The 18,676-nt window shown below is 51.8% G+C and overlaps 1 protein-coding gene across 1 annotated transcript in view; it reads left to right on the forward strand.

Moving 5' to 3' along the window:
- The first annotated feature begins 17,717 nt into the window (after positions 1-17,717).
- Positions 17,718-18,676, forward strand: part of Neurl1b (neuralized E3 ubiquitin protein ligase 1B) — a 26,973-nt gene continuing 26,014 nt past the window's right edge. The window contains exon 1 of the mRNA XM_021149958.2: positions 17,718-17,834. Coding sequence (XP_021005617.1) covers positions 17,804-17,834 — 31 coding nt within the window. The 5' untranslated portion in view covers positions 17,718-17,803. The remainder of the gene's footprint in view (positions 17,835-18,676) is intronic.

The raw sequence follows: 18,676 nt of genomic DNA on the forward strand, positions 1-18,676 counted from the left end.
TCTCTCTCTCTCTCTCTCTGTCTCTCTCTCTCCCCTCTCTCTCTCCCTCTGTGTCTCTCTCCCTCTCTTTCTCCCCTCTGTCTCTCCTCTCTCTCCCTCCTCTCTCCTCTCTCTCTCCTCTCTCTCTGCCTCTCTCTCTCTCCTCTCTCTCTCTCTGTCTCTCTCTGTGTCTGTCTCTCTGTCTCTGTCTCTCTATCTCTCTCTGTCTCTCCCCTCTCTCCTGCCTCCCTCCCAACTTGGTGCTTTCCCCATCATGGAGCTGTGAGGCCCCAGCCCAGCTCACACCCACGGACCACATATTTTAATGCGCCTTCCAGAAAAACAGCTACAGCATCTACGACATTCTTCCTCCTCCTTGGAACAGCAGTGAGGGATGGGCCTGGGGGAGGAGGGCCTGGGAGACGTGGGGGAGGAAGAAGCAAGCTTCCTGCCCTCCTCCCCTGAGGACTCAGAGAGAGCAAGGCTCCTGCCTCTTTCCAGGCCTCAGGCAGCTAGAAAAGCACCAAGAGTGTAAGGGTCGTTCAGAGACCTTGGTGGGGGGGAATCTTTACAAAAACATCATCAAGTTTAGAGGCTACCATCAAGATGCCCATTTCTGCTTTTTGGGTCCAAGTGAACACAGCTACCTCAAGGCATCCTTACACTTGAGCCTAGAGCTGAGAAGAGGGATGTGCCATAGAGTAGAGAGTCACAGGGCACAGGGGATGTGTAAAACAGACCCTCAGGTGGCCCCCAGGTGACCTTCACGTGACCGTTGGGGGCTGAGGCAGTTCTTGGTTAAAGGGCAGAAAAAACTTGTTTGAATAGAGTGGGGAGGAGAATCCTAAGGGCTTGAGCTCCCACGTGGGGACTACAGCTGACATGTAGGAAGCCAAAGGTGCTTAGGGAATGGCAAGGCCTGTGAGGGTCACAGGCTAGGGCCTACAGCCAGAGTCTCCATGGCTATGCCTCCATTCCCAGATGGAGAGTATCTGGGAAGAAGGTGGGCAACCATCTTTCTGGTAACCTTGCTCAGGACTCCTCTTGATGGGTGTGCTAGTCAGATGTTGCCTTAGTCAGTCAGCAAACCCATCTTCAGGTCACACACTGGAGGCAGCCTGCACAGTGAAAAGGAATGCCCGGGAACAGTCCAAGACCGACACTCCCCACTGAGGGCTGTTCTCACTGAGTGTCTAGATTATGGTAGGCAAGGGGGAGAGAAGGGAAGCCAGGGGTCAGATTGTGAGAGGAAGGCCCTGGAAAGCTGTGCTCGGTTTGCTGGCTCTTTTCCTTGACATTAGCTTCCCTGGAAAGTGAATGTCAATGACTGTGTTGAAGAGAGCAGAGCTGACTCATCAGCTCGTTAGGAGGATGGATGCATGAATGAGAGGGACAAGATGGATGACCGAGTGGATGGATGGATGGATGGATGGATGGGTGGGTGGATGAGTAGGGGATGGGTGGTAGATGGGTGGGTGACAGGTAATGGATGGATGGGTGGTAGATGGGTCATGAATGGATGCTGGGTGGATGGGTGATGGTGTGTGATGATGGATGAAGGAATGGAAGGCTATATGTTGAAAGCCTCAGGAAGCACCTTAGGCCAAGGTTTCTGACTGGAAGAAGGGGAGGAGGCAGGACCCCCCCCCCGTCACAATGCCATCCCACCCACACAAGGCAGAAGGGACCAGGATGTTGGAAAAAACCTGTAACTATGTTCTGAACATGAATGGTCGTGTTTGGTCAAACGAATGCTCTGAAGTGAGAGGTTCTATGGTGGTCAGCTATTCTCAGCTATTCTCAAAACCTATTGGAGCTAGCTGTGTGAGGTTTATGGTGACCACACTGATCGGAATCAGAGGGCTGAGGAGACCTGGGAGATCAGGTGCCAGGGACATGTGGCTCAGTACGCTCCTTCAGAGGGTCAGTGACAGATGTCAGTTATTGAATACCCACTGAGTACCAGGCCTTGGGCTAATCACCCAGTGTTTACTTGGTCTCCCATGGACTGTACAGTCAGAGGCTCTAGCGGTCCCATTTTGTAGATAAAGGCAATGAGGCTCAGGCAGGTGATCTATCTTGTCCAAGGTCACACAGCTGCTGAGAGCAGACCGGTCTCCCCAGGACATATGGAGCATGTGCACATTTACAATGTGTGTCTGTTCACATTCACAGTGTGTGTCCATGCACATTCACATGTGTGTACATGTTCAGGTGGAACTGTCCATGTTTGAGTGCATGCCTGCATGTGGAAGCCAGGGGTCAGATGTCTTCTGCTATGACTCTCAGGGTTTTTGTTCTGTTTTATTTGGAGACACAGTCTCTTACTGAACATCATTGGTTCCACTAAGATGGCAGCCACTGAGCAACAGGAATTCTCCTGTCTTTGCTTCCCCTAGCACTGGAGTTACAAATGTACATCACCGTGCCTGGTTACTGGGAATTGTACGGATACTGGGAATTCAAACTGGGGGCCTCATATCTATGTGACAATCGCTTTCTCAGCCCCTGGCCATTCTTGCAGCTGCTGCCTGATGATGGCTCTCCTACCCAAATCTCAGGCAGCATTTCCCACAGTATGCCAAGTGGATGCAGCACCAGTGCCAGGTGGCTTTGCCTGAGACAAAGGTAGTAGGAGGTTGGTGGTGGCACAGAGGGTGTGGTGGCCATGACAATACGGGATTGAGCAACACAGCCAGGTGTCTAGATGAGGAAAGAGCAGCTCTCCAATTTGTTCTCATCAATGGGTGAAGCAGGCTACAAGCCAGGACTCCCAAATCCCTCCTGAACAATGTGACCTCCGGGCACCCGCAGACTGAAGGTTCCAGATGTCTGTCTTTGCCGCAGCTGAAAACTTGATGCTGAATGTTCAGAGACCAGCAAATGAACACAGCAAGGAGCTACTGTTGATGGAGGACACAATGGAGAGCTGGCTCATTGAAGGGTGGGGCCAGACAAGCAGCTGCCACTCCCTGCAGGCTGATGGTCTGATAGGTGATAGTACTACCCTCTGAAGCTGGTGATGTTCATTGTGCCTCCGGCTGTGTTACGAGGTGATGTGCCAGCTTGCTGTGGGGAATTCATTCTAAGGGAAGGAAGACAACACAAAGTACCAGATTGCATCATGGGTGGGGCTTTGCGTGCAGAGAGCAGCTCAACGGATGAGCCAAGACTAAGCTCCACTGGGAACATGGGCTTTTGATAAATGGATCAATCCATCGATGCTGGTGTGGGTGTGACACTAAGGGTCTCAGAAATCCTGTGGTCATTCATATCTAACCTCACTGTGTGGTCTTGACCATGGATGACTGACTAGAACCGATGGGTCCAGTAATCAGATACTGGTGCTGTAAGGAACATTCAAATCCAGCAGAATGGTAGTGGCCAGAAGGCGAACTTGGGGCTGGTTAGCTGGTATGGAGCAATAGTCCTGGGGGAGGCCACAGTAAGACAGGTTTTGCAAATACACAGTGACAGCAAATCTGCCCACAGGGTAGTGTGGAGCATCTGGACACCCCCCCCCCCCAGGAAGCAGCAGCATGGTGACTTCTTGGAAGGACCTTTGGAATATGAGGATAAAGGCCCACCTCTTCAACTGGCCATCCTTGCCTCTCTGGGACAGACTCTCCTCTGCTGTGCCTCCTGTGACCATTTGAGCATTAGCTTCTCATTGCCATGTCCCTCTCCTGCACAACTCCAGCATAGGAAAGGGAGACACACTTAGCTGCTGCCTGGCCTTGGCATCATTGGGACCTCAGAAATGCTTCTCTGCTGACTGTCTTGGTCAGTGTGCTGTGAAGAGATAACATGACTACAGCAACTCTTATAAAGGAAAACATTTCTTTGGGGCTGCCTTACAGATTCAGAGGTTTAGTCCGTTATCATCATGGCGGGGAGCATGGCAGAATCCAGGCAGGTGTGATGCAAGTGGAGCTGAGAGTTCTCCATCCAGATCCTCAGGCAGTGGGAAGACAGAGAGTCAGAGAGCTTGAGCTTTTGAAACCCCAAAGCCCACCCCAAGTGATACACTTCCTCCAACAAGGCCACACCTCCTCATCCCTCACAAATAGTATCACTCCCTGATGACCAAGCATTCAACATGTGAGCCTCTGGGGGCTGTTCTTACCCAAATCTCCACATGGGGTGATCTGTTGATTATGTGTTAGTTTTGTTTCGTTGTTCTCTATGTGTAAGTAGCAACTTATATTTGGCAAAATGTGTCCCCACACACCCCCCCCCCGCGCCATTCATGTGCTAGGTCCTTTTTATTGAGTGAGGCAAAGGACTATTCCAAGGGGTGAGTCCAACTATAAAAGATGCTAAGCCTCTCCCTTGCCAGGTGATGCTCTAAGGACCACACAAGCTATCATCACTACGGCAAGAGGCAAAAAGACAAGGCTGGGCATGAGGGCAAAGGGTTGCCTTGAGTCATCAGTAGCATGGGTACATTGAAAACAGAAGGATCCTACATTCAGTGGTTCCTTCCAGAAGGCCAGAGGTTGGCGTCCTGGAGAGAAGGCAGCCCTCTGTCCTGACTGAGCACTGAATGGCCACTCCATGGAGTCAGCCTGCATGCCTGAGGGGTCCAACTCTGCCCTGAAAACAAAGGAACACCCACCACCGGCAACAGCACGGATGAGCCTGGAGGACACTGTGTCAAGTAAAACAAACCAGACATGGTTTAGACAAATGAGAGGCGGTTGTGTCTGGTCTCGTGTGGAAACTGAAAAGGCCAGGGGAGTCAGTTTCACAGACTGCTATACAGTTAATAGCAGCATCCTGTGTGTTTGAAGAGGCAAGGGGGACATCATAAGTGTTCATCACCAAAATAAAAGACTAAGTGTGTGAGATAGACTAAGTGTGTGAGACCTTGACTGTGCTACCAAAGCACACACGCCCCTCAGAACACCCGAGGCACGCCGCACACAGATGAAGTGTTTATCAGTTACATTTTTCAAAAACGAATCTTGACAAATGCCCTGCCCCACTAGTTCTAGGGAAGAAAGCTCCAGCATGAAGGACACGAGAGGGAAGGTGCAGGACTGACCTGGAAGAAAGGCCTCTGGAGATCTGGCTCAGGGCAGTGGGAGAGCACCTGCCAGGCTGAGCAGGCCCAGGCCCTGGGCTAGATCCCCAGTAGGCCTCACGTTGTTAGTGACTTTGAAGGCAGGGAAGTGGAAATCATCCAAAATGAAACCCAGGGATAACTTCCCTTTGTTTGCTGTGCTGGAGATTGAAGACAGGGAGCTGTGTAAGCCCCTACCACTGAGCTACAGCCCCAGACCCTCAACTGTAACGCACAAGGATACCAATCTCAGACGGCTCAGCACATGTGTCATGGGAGGGAAGAGAGGAAAAGGAGCCCTGAATTCCCACCCCTGCACTGATCACAGTTGGCCCCATCTGCACCCCGACCCCCATCCTTTCTTCCAGTGCTCAGGGTCCTTGCCAGCCTTGCAGGTGTGATGCACTTGTGTCTTCCCTGTGACCTCTGCCAGCCAGAGAAGCTGGGGCTGCCCCGTTGCTGCCTCCCAAAGATGAGGGTAGAGAATGGAAGTCAAGTTACCAGGCTCTAAAAAGTGAAATGAGTTTTGGCCCCTGGATCCATGATGACAGAAAGAGGGTCACGGCTATGTGCAGCCTGTTCACCACACAAAGCACACCAGATGCATGCCCAAGGGAAAGGCCATCAAAAGAAGTCCCACGAGGAACACAGCTGATACTGTGTCACCACCGCTGATTCTGTGTCACCAGGGATGTTCCTGACACGAGCATCTTGCATATTTGTATGCCTCCCAGTCTCCGTGTGAAGCAGTGTTACTAGAGAGCCGTGCCATTCACAGCAAGGTGGGCAGGAATCTATCTCATGAAGCCTAAATGTACATCCCTCGGATTTAGACCAGCTGGTATTGTCCCCACAAGTGTCACCAAAGCCCATGTGGAGAGCTGGCCGGAAGAAAGCCCAGCACTGGGAGAAGTGACGTAAAATACAACTTTGAAAAAAGGAAGAGAAAGAAAAGAGGGGTGCTCCAAAATATGCGCTCCTTTGGCCTTCTGCCAACTGTAACATAAACCTGGGCTTCTGGGATGAGCAAGAAGGAAGGGTGCTTACGCATACCTGACAAAGCAACCATTCCCCAGCTCCAGCAGGCTGTGGCTCCAACAGTCGGGCCTTCTTCCCTTCAGAACAGTAGGATTCAGCACAGGTCTGCCACACACTCACTAAGTGTACAGAGCCCTACACATCTCTCTGTTGCCCTCAGAGGATCCTTAGAGGAAAAGCCAGAGCCCACATGCAGGGCTCCCTCCAGTGTGTCCCGCCCCCTCCCTACCCTAGGTTGTGGTAAGTGATATTTAAAATTCTGTAGTGGACAAGCCAGGGCAAGGTCAGCTGTCCCTCTTTCTATTGACCATGGGGAGACCACCTGATGAAAGACGAGACTTGCTGTGTTTGTGTCCTCACCACTCCAGCAGCATCTGGGTATGAACTGTCTGGGGTCAAGTCACTCCCCAGCAAGGAAGGATTTCTTCTCTAAACGCCTGGACCACACAGCCGAGCATGGGCCTCAGGAACGTTATTGGGGATCCAGGCCTGTCAGCCTGGGAGGGAAGGGACTGTGTTCAGTAGTGTGTGGACAAGGGACATTATCTTGTCCCTTTCCCATGATTCACTACTACACCAGGTTTAACTGTCATTGCATGGGAGCAACCATGGGGTCAAGATTAGCTCAAAGCAACCCTTTCAATGTCCCACAGCAGAATCACTGGACAGGGTGAGGTGAGGAACCTGACCTCCCTCAGGCCGGCAGAACGAGAAGTTCCAAAGGCCCACCTCTCTGGCCCCTCAGATGCTAACATCCACTGAGGTTCCAGACTAGAAGGCTGATTCCATCTGTGTCTCTACAATTCCGGTTTCCAGTCACACACACATCATACAGACCTAGCTACAGAGCCAAGTGGGGAAGGCCATGGTAGGGTTGCATTAGCTCCTGGGGCAGATGGACAGTAGTTGGGAAGCTGATTAGCAGGTGGCAGCCCAGGTGGAGACAGCAGTGCCATGGAGACCATGGGCAGCGAGGGCGCAATGAGGTCACCATCATAGCCCTCACTGGGCCTCTGCACCTCCGCGCCCCATCCATAAGTGAAGTCACTCTGGTGCTCATCTTTCTGAGGCTCACTGGTCCTCACTCTCATGTGCCTGAGACCATGGTGGGCTTCGTGGTGGTAATGTCATGGCCATGGAGCTGGGGCAGCAGAAGGAAGGACAAATGGAAGAACTTCTGAATGGAAAGAGCCGCCTTCCATGAAGCTGATGGAAGCCTTTGGAGCCAGCTTACTGTGCTATAAATGGTCCTTCTGTTTCTGAGCTCTTTGAGGTGACAACAGTGCTCCATGTAAGCTGATTTTACAATAAACTAGTGAACAGATAGGCACAGTTAATGGTGACAGTGACACTCTTTATGGATGGTGTTTCTCTCCCGCTCCCTGTGGACTACGATCAAACCTATGTCCTCACCGTACAGTGTCCAACTTGGCTAATTAATGATGTTACTCAGCCTCTCCCTGCCTGCCGTGTTCACCACATCCACAGAGGAGAAAAGGAGATACGGGACCTAGTGCTGGGCGCATTCACGGCCCTGGGCTCACTCTGGATTCCTCCATGCAGGTTATGTGACCCTGGGCAAGTCACTAACCTTCTGAGCCACGGCTTCTTCATCTTTCAAGTAGGAAAGAGCTTCACTGGGAGTTGGGAGGAATTGCTCCATTCGTTCAGTGGATATATATATATTTTTTTGAGCATCTACTAAAGGCACATCAGAGCTGATGCTGGAGGACCGTGAAGGTGAAAGGCCCCCTGACCATGTTAGGCTCAAGGGGAAAGGATGGCAGCTAGGCAGCAATCCTGTCAGTGTGTGGCCGAGAGTCTGGTATGAAATGAAGTAGAGAGAGAACCCCCCCACCCCAATCTCCTCTTCCCTCTCAGCCCCAAGCTCGGGAGAGGATGGAACAGATTGCATCAGCCTAGTCTAGATGGTCAGGACTGTGGGGTCTTCAGAGGAGATGACATGAGCTAAGAGATTAGGTAAGGGGACAACAGGGTAGGGGACAACAGGTACAACTACTTTGAAGCTACAGGATGCTCAGCATGCCTGCTGAACACAGCCATGGAGGGGTTGAGGTTATGGAAGTCCTCCAGAGCCAGGCCGGGGAGGGATCTGGTGGGTAGGTGGGAAGGCAGGCTTTACCCATGATGACACCACAGCAGGGGTTGTGGAGAGGGAGTCTGTCACGTGGTCTGAAGAGTCAGAAAATGTATCACAGTGGCCTCGGGGCCTCCCTGTCACTGCCTTCCCTCTCTAAGGATCAGGAGAGCCCATCCCCTGAGGCAGACTCCCTGCACTGCACATGGCCCGCACATCCACAGAGCCCGCCCATCTCACCCCCAGATCCTGACACCCCAAACAGTGACTCATGGAACAAGACAGCAACCAAGTACTCAGGTTAAAATTATGCAAGCCACGTGTGTGATATTAAAAACCCAGGGAGCGTGTTTCCAGTGCAGGGGATGCCAAAATGCAGCTGCTTTATTTAAGGAATTTATTGGGTTAGTGTGAGCGGATGTTTGTTGAAGGTTTTTTCTCCCAGTAGGGGAGAAATAGGTACCTGCAGCTTGGTTGCTAAAAATAGGGGGGACCTCAGTCTGTCTCATGTGATGGGTCCCAAAAATACCACCTCTTCCCTTCCTTCCCAGCAGCAGCTCTGGCTGGTGGCTAAGCCAGCTCCTTTTGTGACAACCTGAGACCCCGAGGATTCAGTTCCTGAATCACAAGGTTGGTGTGTGCCCATCCTGGGTGTGTGCCCATCCTGGGTGTGTGCCCATCCTGGGTGCCTCTGTGAGGGAGACCAGGGCCCAATAAAGGGTACCAGGGACTGTGATCAAAACTTATCACAGAGATTACAAAGATACCCTCTTACTTCATACAATTAATATGCATCTTTTTTTTTCTTGTAAGAAAGAAAGATCTGCGGAGCCTGGCTCTTCTGATCTTTCCCTTGTCCTGCCTGTGGCCAAGCAGCCTCCACCTGTCTGCCTAGGTGCTCTTCAGCCACTCGGCTACTCCTCATATGCACTCCTGTCTCATTAATATCCAGCAGCTACTCTCAGGCCTGATCTAGGATCTATAGTAGGCCCTCACTGTATGGGAGACTAGATCTGGGGGGGGGGGCACTTTGCCCCTTAGATGGACCAGAGAGTGACCCAGGGTGACCTGGCGGTCCAAAGAGTCTCTCTGGGATCCAGCTAAGGGCAGGTCTTGTCTTTGCACAGGAATGATGAAGGATGCCCTGTGGAGCTGCTCCTGAGCCAATGACTCCTGCCCCTTGAGGACTTTAGGGATGGGAGTAGGCATTAAACTACGTTTGGGACAGCATACCATATAGCCTTCTTTGGCTGGGATACCTCAAGGTCCAGGTCTTGAAGGTCAGAAGGACCAGCTGAGACCTCATAGCCTGTCCCCTGGGTCCCTGTGTGCTCTTGAACTGATTTCTGTGCCTTTTTGAATTGTTCTTTCCATAAGGACACTGTGTGAGCGAGCCAGTCATGATGGTGAACACCTTTAATCCCAGCATCCAGGAGGCAGCGGAGGCAGGTGAATATCTGTGATTTGAGGTGAGGCTGGCCTACACAGGGAGTTTCTAAACAGCCAGGGGCCACATATAGAGACCCCAACTCAATAAACAAACAAGCAAAAGGAATTCCCATGTGACTTGAAGGCAGTGCCTGCTGCCAAGGAGAGCAGCCCCAGTAGCCCCTTGGCCAGATGACACCCTGGTTCCCTTACCCAACTCACCACTCTGGTGTCACATCAGCTGGTACTGGCAGTTATTCCTAGCCTTTATTTAGCAGATGTAGAAATGAAGTTCAGAGAGGCAAGGAATGTGTTCAAACTTCCACAGCAGAGCTGACACCCTCACCCCTCCAGCTGTCGGTCAAGCTCTTCTGCAGTACTCCAGGGCCCTACCTTTCACCCTGGCCTGGAAGGTGCAAGCCGAGAGGACCATGCAGCTTGGGGCAGCTCCCCTCAGTTCCAGTTCTGACTCTGTGAGACCACCTTGCATCTCTCTGGCAGTTCTCTGACTGCTGGGAATAGTCTGGCTTTACTCGGAATAGTTCCACTGTGGATTTCAGAGCTGAGACACTCACAGCTCAGGAGAGACTGCAATGAGATTTCTCTAAAAGACAATAAACTTTCAGGCCTCCGTAAGCCCCCTCGGTCGGATCTTGCCCACCATATCATGCCCAGATGACCACCACCTCATGTCACCCCTCCTCGCTCCAGGCTGTCTCTTCTGTCAGTTTGGCGTGGCCCAGTGGTCAGTGTGACTGCCGTATCATGGAGACTGGCTTAGTTATAGTACTGAAGATACTGTCTAATAGATACCTAAAGGATACAGGTAAATAGAAATGCATGCTGAACAGGCATAAATAAACACTGGATATAAATAGTTCAATATGTAATAGATATTGCTAAATGGTTTTTCCAAAATATGTAGTTACTTTATACCCCATCAGCCATGTAAGATTTCCTGGTTTCCCACAGTCTAGTCAACACTGAGTATTATCAAGATGTTAAGTTTCAGCCAGTCAGTTGGGGTGCTGTGGCTCTCTCTTTGTAACTTTGGTTTTTGTTTCTCTGATCATTGATGAGATTCGGTACCTTCAGGCTCATGGGCCACTCAAATATTATGGTGAAATATCTGGATTTTGCCCCCTCTTATATTTCATTCACACCCAAATACATGTTATGTAGTTATTAGTTTGGGCATATTTGGAGCCTACAGGTCAACGTTGGGTGTCTTTCCTCTATCTCTCCACTTTAGTTTTTGAGACAGGGTGAGCCTGAAGCTGAACCCCCTCCCCCGCACCCTACCCCAGTGCAGAGGTCACAGCACTTGCTGCCATGCTCCCCCCTTTTACATGGGTTCTGGGGACTCAAACTCAGTCCCTCATGCTTGAGTGGTAGTCAGTTTACACACCAAGCCATCTCCACACCTCTTGGTCATGTTGTTTTCTGTTTTTTTTTTAAATATCAAATAAATAACAAGTCTATCGGGAGTGGGTATTTTGGGACAAAGGTTCATGTAGCTTAGGATGGTCTTGAACTTGTGGCAAGACTTCCACTTCAGCCTCCCTAGTTCTGGGATTAGAGACTTGAGTCACCACGCCCACCTACATGTTTCTTTTAAGGATGAACTTTTTGTTTGGTTTTACTGTTGTTTTGGAATGCCTTGTGTAGCAGACTCCTGCTTCTATCACCTGAACATGGGATTGTAGGTGTGTGCCATGCCTGACGTGAAGATATTTTTTGTGTGCCCACCTGCGTGGTTTTGGGTTTTGTGAGTGAGAGGGATAGGATCTCATATAGCTCGGGCTGGCCTCAAACTCTGTGTCGAGTCAAAGGTGACCTTGAATTTCCGATCTTCTTGCCTCCCCACCCCAAGTGCTGGCGCTGGGATTATGGGTGTGAACAGTCATGCCCAGTTCATGAGGTGCTGGGGTTCGAACTTGAAGTGCTGTGCATGCCAGAGGAGCACTTTGTGGACTGACCTGCACTCTGTCGCCGAAGATATTCTTCCATGCCACTCTTTCCTTTAGCCTAGATCCTTCTGCCGCCGCTGTGATGGTGTGGGCAGGGTTCTGCTCCTCTCTGGACAGCCAGCTGGACCAACACTAGTCATTAAAGACTGTCTTTATCCTATGCTTAGCACAGACCACACGTCTGTTTGTGTCTGTCTTCTGTCTTCTACCCAACAGGTCTGGTCATTTATCCAAACACGAAGCCACAGTGTTTTAGTTAGTCTTATGATTGGCATTAATATCCAGGGAAGTTAGAGAGGGCCGTGGGCATGGGGGAGGTGGTGAAGGGAGAGAAGGTGGAGATGAGGAGACCGACCAAAGCAAAGTAGGTATCTGTCATTATGAAACCTGCTACCTTCTATGCTAATTTTAAGAAATGCACAAACCAAAAGGCACCCACTAAAGAAACTCCAATTTCATTCTTTTTCCCCCATCTCTTCTTCGTCATTGTAAATAACTGTCTTCCATCCTTCTGTTTCTAGTTCTTCTGAATCTATTTTCACACCACACACATACACACACACACACACACACTCACACACACACACACACACACACACATACACACACACTCACACCTGTCAGTGTTAGGGTTGCATTGGATCTGTCAATCAACTTGAAGCTAATTTCTTTAAAACATTGAGCCAAGCTGGCAGTGACTAGCACGTGGCCCTTCATTTATTTTAGCCCATTTAGATTCCCCTTAACACTGTCGATAGTCAGACTAGTTCACTCTGTTTGTGAGCTGCTGTTTCACTCTGTCAAACACTCACTCACAGACAGAGTAAGCTGCTGTCTGACAAAGTGGGAGATCTTGCTGCCACAGAGGATAATACTGAAAGCCAATGCCTCCCTGTTATAGGGATGTAGTTCCAGAGCCTGGAAACAACACCAACCTGAAGAGAGCAGAACGTGGACCCAAACCACTCTGCTTGACCAATCTGGACTTCTCAATAGAGGGTGCTACAGCAAGCAGGCACATAGTGATGGGCCCAGGGGTGGCTAGCATCCTGGGTACACTGGAGGCTTCCCATGCTGTGGCTCCTGTGGTTGGCTCATGAGCCACTTCTCCAGTACCAAGATGCATGTGTGCTCTGGTCATCTTCACTGCACATACTCAGAAACAAGGCAGACAGGGGCATGTGACCCGCCCAGGGTTCTCCAGTCAGTCAAGGAAAAGCTCTGGTTGAAGCTGGGTTCCTAAGCACCACAGAACCCTTCCTTCTAGTTTTTATTAAAAGTCCATATGCCCAGGACCAGTTTTCTACAACTCCACGAAGTCATCAGGACGCTGGCTGCTCCAGTATGGCAGGCTGGTCTCTCTGTAAACTCTCAGCCACCTGGGGGCCAAGATAACAAAAGCACGGACTCTGGCGTCAGACTGGGTTGGGTTCCAGGCCCACTTGTGCCACAGTTGACTGAGTGGCATTAGATAAGTTTCTCTCGCTCTGAGCCTCCCAACATAGAGTAGAGATGATAATAACACCTTCCTTGCTGATGGAGACAAGGATTAAAGGAGGTGACAAAGATGGGGCCTTCAGAAACAAGTCTGAGACCCTTGGCTCCTTTTATTTTATATCTTCTATCTATCTATCTATCTATCTATCTATCTATCTATCTATCTATCTATCTATCTTACCTCACCACAAAAGTTACCCTGGAGATTAACAGACCAGAGCCCAGATGTTCAATGTCTTTTCTTGTATAACCACAAGCGAGCTACCCACACGTGCTGGGCTTAGAGACCTTGGTAAAACTACCTCCTTCCCCTATTGTGATGTTAGCATGTGCAAAGGTCTTTGGAGGGCCCGCTGCTCATGCAGTGTGGGTCACCTTTGTGCTGTAACTACCCCAGTACTTCCACAGCCAATGAAAGCTAGGATCATGGGTTGACTCCAGTCCACCCTGCCTCCAGCTTCTGCCCTGTGAATCAGATCACCTCCACCCTGACCTTGGATCATGGAAACATTGAGTCTGGACACCCATGCCTCAGGTTCTGGCACAGTGACCTCCACTGAGTTTTAGGTACATTCCCACCTTGATGTCTACATTCATCTGAACATGGTTCATACGTCACTGGATAAAAATGGCCTTCGTGTGGCTACAGCTATCTTCAGGACCAGACATGTATCCATAAGTAAATGAGGAAAACCATGGCACCAGGCTTGTTTTCCTTTCCCCCTTGGCTGCTGGGTTCTGTGCCAGACGGAGCTGATTTGCTCATTGAAGGCAGTACTGTAAGAGTGAATCCTGGAGCTAGAGAAATTCAGACGGCCTGGCTCCTCTGTTCAGGGCTGTGTTAGGTGACTCCATCATTCAGAGCCTGCTTCTTCCTCTGTGGAGAAATGAGAGCCTTCTGCGTTCTACCTTCTCTGGACTGGGAGAGCCTGACAGCTATTCCTCCTCATCACTGAAGCTGTTTCCTTTCCTGGGAGGTTCATGGTCACCTTGGCAGGTGGTGATGGGGACTCAGACAGCGGTGCCAGGTACCTGTTACCCAGTTGCTGGCACTTTGTACACAGCAAATGAGATAAAATGATAGAGAGCTTATGACCCTGAGATTTGCAAATTGAGGCTTGGTCTTCAATGATGAGGACCAAATCCAGGGCTTGGTGCATTTCAGGCAAGCACCCAGTCTCAGGAGTATATCCCTTGGTGTTATGAGACAAGAGCTTTGCTCTGAAGCCCAGACTCACCAGGACTCACGGGCCTTCTGCAGCCTTCTTGTGGTAACTTTAAAACTGCTTTGTAATCCAACTGCAGCCTGGATTCTGGCTTCCCGAGCTTGTGGATGTGCCTGTGATGGGCACCCCCAGCTCAGGTGAGTCTTTGCAGGTCGCTGCCAGGGCTGCATCTGTCAGAGCTGGCCCCACAGAAGCAGGGCCAGGACCGGGCTTCTCACTGCTTCCTGCTCTACAGGCTGCTGGCATTGTATAACTACAGTGATGCTCACCCAGGACCTACAGCCCATGTGGGGCTCGTACCAAAGGAAAGTGGTAGTCTACCACCGGATGAGGCAGGGGCTTGTGTGCTGGAATAGCTGGTCTGAAGGCTCTGGTCAAAGTCTGAGGTGTCCTACCTGTCCCGTCCCCTGGGCCCTGTGGGGACACTTCTGCCTGCCACTCTCTCCTCTATGCTGCAGTGCCCTGGGCCCCTGGTAGAACCTCTCTTTTCTCACCTTTGAGGAACACTGGAGATGGTCTCATCTGGGTAACCATCTCCACTCTCTTAGATGCTGGATGCCCTCAGCAAGGGACTCCACTTTCTGAGACTCTGTCTACAGCTGAATTTGCAAGCTGTCTTCTTTGGTGTGGCAGAGGCAGGAGAGAATCATGGAACGTATCTGTGGTCAGTCCCAGGCACAGCACATGAGCAAGGACCCACATTCCTCCTGTTGTTCCATGCTTCTGCACCAGGTCTGGTCCCAGATCTCCTAACTCACGCTGATTGAAGTTTCTTGCTTTCTTGGGAGTACAGAAGCAGGGCCATGGGAGATCAGCCTTGATCAGGGGATGCCCTCTGTGGTTTTTCTAGCCTGGGACCCTAGAATGACCCACCACAGTATATTCCTGCCTCTTAGTGAATTCTAGAAATCCATGGAACCCAGAAGCCCTCACAGCAACGTTCCTAGTGGTTTCCTATTCCTGCCACAGGGGTCTCTCTAAGTGGCTAAGCCACTGGCCTCACCTTCATTCATCAGCTTAGCTTTCTTGTGAGGGGTGGGCTTCAGAGCCAATGCAGCTTTTAGTATGAGCAATTCAGCCTGTACTGGACCGGCCACAGCCTCCATTTGTTTTAATGCACTGCTTATTCTGTTTGCTTATTTTGCCCACACCTGTCACTCAAGATGAGTAGGCAGGACTACTGTCACTTTCTACTCATTACTGTCACTCATTCCTTTCCAATTCTTCCCCTCCTCCTCTTTCTTTCTCTTTTGCCTCCATCCTTCTTTTCTGTCTTCTGCCCATCAGAGCCAGGTCTCTCGGCAGATATTTTATTCAGTATGCACTGAGTGAGCCAGCACTATGTGGGGAGGCAGGGCTGAATGCGCCCCCTTAGATTGGGAAGGACAGGAAGGCAGCAGCTGCAGCAAGGGTGTAGCTGAAGGACAGGACAAGATGCCGGGGGACCTCAGTGATGGAGCAATTACCATACATTCCCAAATAAGAGACAGTCTAGAATCTACCTGGACTGTAGATAGAAGGACAACCTCCGTCCTTCCCAAGAGCCCATGCATGTCAAGCTAGAGAGTCCAAAAAAAGACAAGAGGGGAAGAGAGAGAGGCAGGCAGATGCTCATTTATAAGGTTAATTTATTATCTTACGGGCGCAGGCTTATCACCTCCACCACACTGAATTATCACTGTCACACAGGGCGATATCAGCTCCATTTAAAGCAATGTTGAAGATAACATTGCTTTAAGCTCATGTTATTTAACACACTAATTTGGAGCTCTGGACCTTCAAGAAGTTCCCTGGTCCTGATTTATTTGTTTTTTTTTTCCTGTGTGGTCTGCTGCTGTTGCCACTGATGTGGAAGATGTAGCATTTCCCCACAGCACATCCACATGGGGACCGAGAGGCTCAACCTCAGGCTTTCAAATCTACATATCCTCCCCACCCCCAGACACACACCAGAACAGTTGGGGTGTGGTGGGTTCAGCGGCTGCAGTGAACATCTGGGGAGGTGACTGAAACACAGCCACTTGCTGGAGTGGTCTGAAAATGGCTTTTTAACAGCAGCTTCCCCACCCTGCCGCCACAAAGTCCTGTTGTCCTGAGCCATTTTATCTAAGTGAAATTCCTCAACTCCTTTTATAGCAATGGCGACCTCTGTAAGGACCCCAGGGTCGTACAGAGTGAAGGCCTACCCAGCTAAAGTACCTTTGCCCACCAGAGTTTGGGGTGAAATTTTAAATAACTGAGAGCACTTGTAATTGAGAATTAAAAACTCAGTACAGAATAGGTCTGGCCATGGCTTCCTGGGGAACAACAGAGGAGAGTCTGAGGACAACCGAGAAACCAAGGCAGGAGGCTCTCCTCTGAGCACCCCTTTTTACTCAGTTTCAGAGGGAGCTTGCCCTCAGCCACTGGGAGATAGGTTTGGACATCTCGTCTACCCACTGACCCTCGGTTTACCCTGTCTGTGCTGTGGAGGTAATAACCCTGCTTCCTAAACTGACGAGAGTACTGAGTATGGGAGTCTGAAAGTAATGGTTAGGGACTGGGTCTCCTCACAGAGTCAGTATTACACCTCACCCACCTTGGTGTGTTAGTCTGTGAATTGGACTAGGGGTGGCATGGGCTAGCTGGCCTTTGTATAGAAGAGTAGCCAAGGCTGGAAGGTTCTGAGAAAAGATTTATGCGGTGGAAGTGGATGCCCCTCCACCCCTCAGCCCCCGCCCCCCCCTCCCGCGTCCCTCCTGGCAACACTACCCACCTCACATGCCACCTCATTCTCTCAAAAACCCTCAGCCAGCCCTACCTGACACTTCAATGTTATTGTTGGTTTTGATCACTTTGTGATCTTGATTGCTAATTTTCTCTTCCTTGAGAGCCGGGACTGCGTCTGGGGCTCAGCAGAGGGCCTGGTACATAGGGTGTGGGCAGTACTTTAATGAAGAAGGCACAGTGAGCTCAAGTCTGGGCCCCACCCCCTCCCAACCACTACATACTGAAGTCTCTCCTCCTAGGTATGCGGCCTAGGGGATGGAGAAGTTCCCATCCCCACCCCCCATCTCACCCTGGATGGACTGTCAAGGAGCCCTTGACACTGTCTGGCGTGACCTGCAAGTGTGCGCGTCGTCCCTGAGTCGAGGCACCACCCAAAGTGGCCGAATGCCTAGACGAGGACTCGGCACCCGGCGACCCCTCCCGAGTGGCAAAAAGAGCAAGGTCGGTGCGCGCGGGAACGACTAGGGCAGGAGGCCAGCCCCGCCTCTCTAGCGCGCTACCGGTACAAACTTTCAAAAGACGCGGCGGTGGCCCCAGCTCCGCCCAGGCACGGTTGGTGGCGGGCGCGGGGGCGGGGCGGGCGCGCCCGGGCCGATGGCTCCGCCTCCTCCCGCCGCCGCCCGCGCCGCCCATCTGCCGCCCGCCGGTCGCCGGTGCAGCGGCAATGCCCCGCAGCCCGGCCGCGGCCCCCGGCCCGCCCAGCTAGCCCCGCGCCGCGAGTCTCGGAGTAGCGATGGGCAACACGGTGCACCGGACCCTGCCAGGTACGCCCGGAGCCGCGCCCCGAAGTGGCGCGGAGCGCCTGGTCCTCCCCGGGTCGTCGCAGCCGCGGAGCCGGGGTGCAAGCCAGAGCCTGGTTGCCGGAGCCCGAGCCCCGGAGCCGCACCCCTGCAGGGATGTGCGGACCCCTCCTGGTTTTTCTGGCCTTGGCCGTGCGCCCCACGCCTTTGTTCCAGCCGGAGGTCGCTAATGAGCGAGCCGGAGGGAGGTATCGGGGCTTCCCCCGGCCGGAACCCTTCAGGGGGGCTGCAGGGCGCGGGTGTCCCGGGTCTCCGCGTACAGCCCGCAGGCGCCCCCGGCACACGTGCTAGTTCTTGGCGGCGTTCCCACGCGCGCCCGGCTGCGCCCCGTTCGGGTGTCCGTTCTGTTGGGGGCCCTCCCAGCCCCATCTGAGCCATTGCTGCGGGGCGCATCGCCCCCTAGTTAAAAGCGCCCTAGAATTTCCCAGACCCGAGAAAGGCGGTGGGCGAGGGGCGTGGGGCGGGCGTGCGGAGGCCGGGGGACGCCACGCCTCGCTGAAAATACCTAGTGATGGTGGAACATGTCAGCGCGCCGAGGCTGTCACAGCCTGTCTGCAAAGAATCGTCCTCCTAAGAAAAGGCATCCCGATTTTACACAAGAAGTTTAAGCTCAGAACAGGAGAAATGACCCGGTGACAGGCAGTGGTGGGAGACTGCATGGGCCCTGTCAGCCTGTCTGCCCCGCCCCTCACCCCCACTGTGTCCCAAGTCTTCAGAAGTGTTTGGGCATAAAACTGGGCATTCGCAGCATCCTCAAGCAAAGGCGCTCTCTCTCTCTCTCTCTCTCTCTCTCTCTCTCTCTCTCT

The sequence above is a fragment of the Mus caroli genome, chromosome 17 (assembly GCF_900094665.2).
Source record: "Mus caroli chromosome 17, CAROLI_EIJ_v1.1, whole genome shotgun sequence".
NCBI lineage: Eukaryota > Metazoa > Chordata > Mammalia > Rodentia > Muridae > Mus > Mus caroli.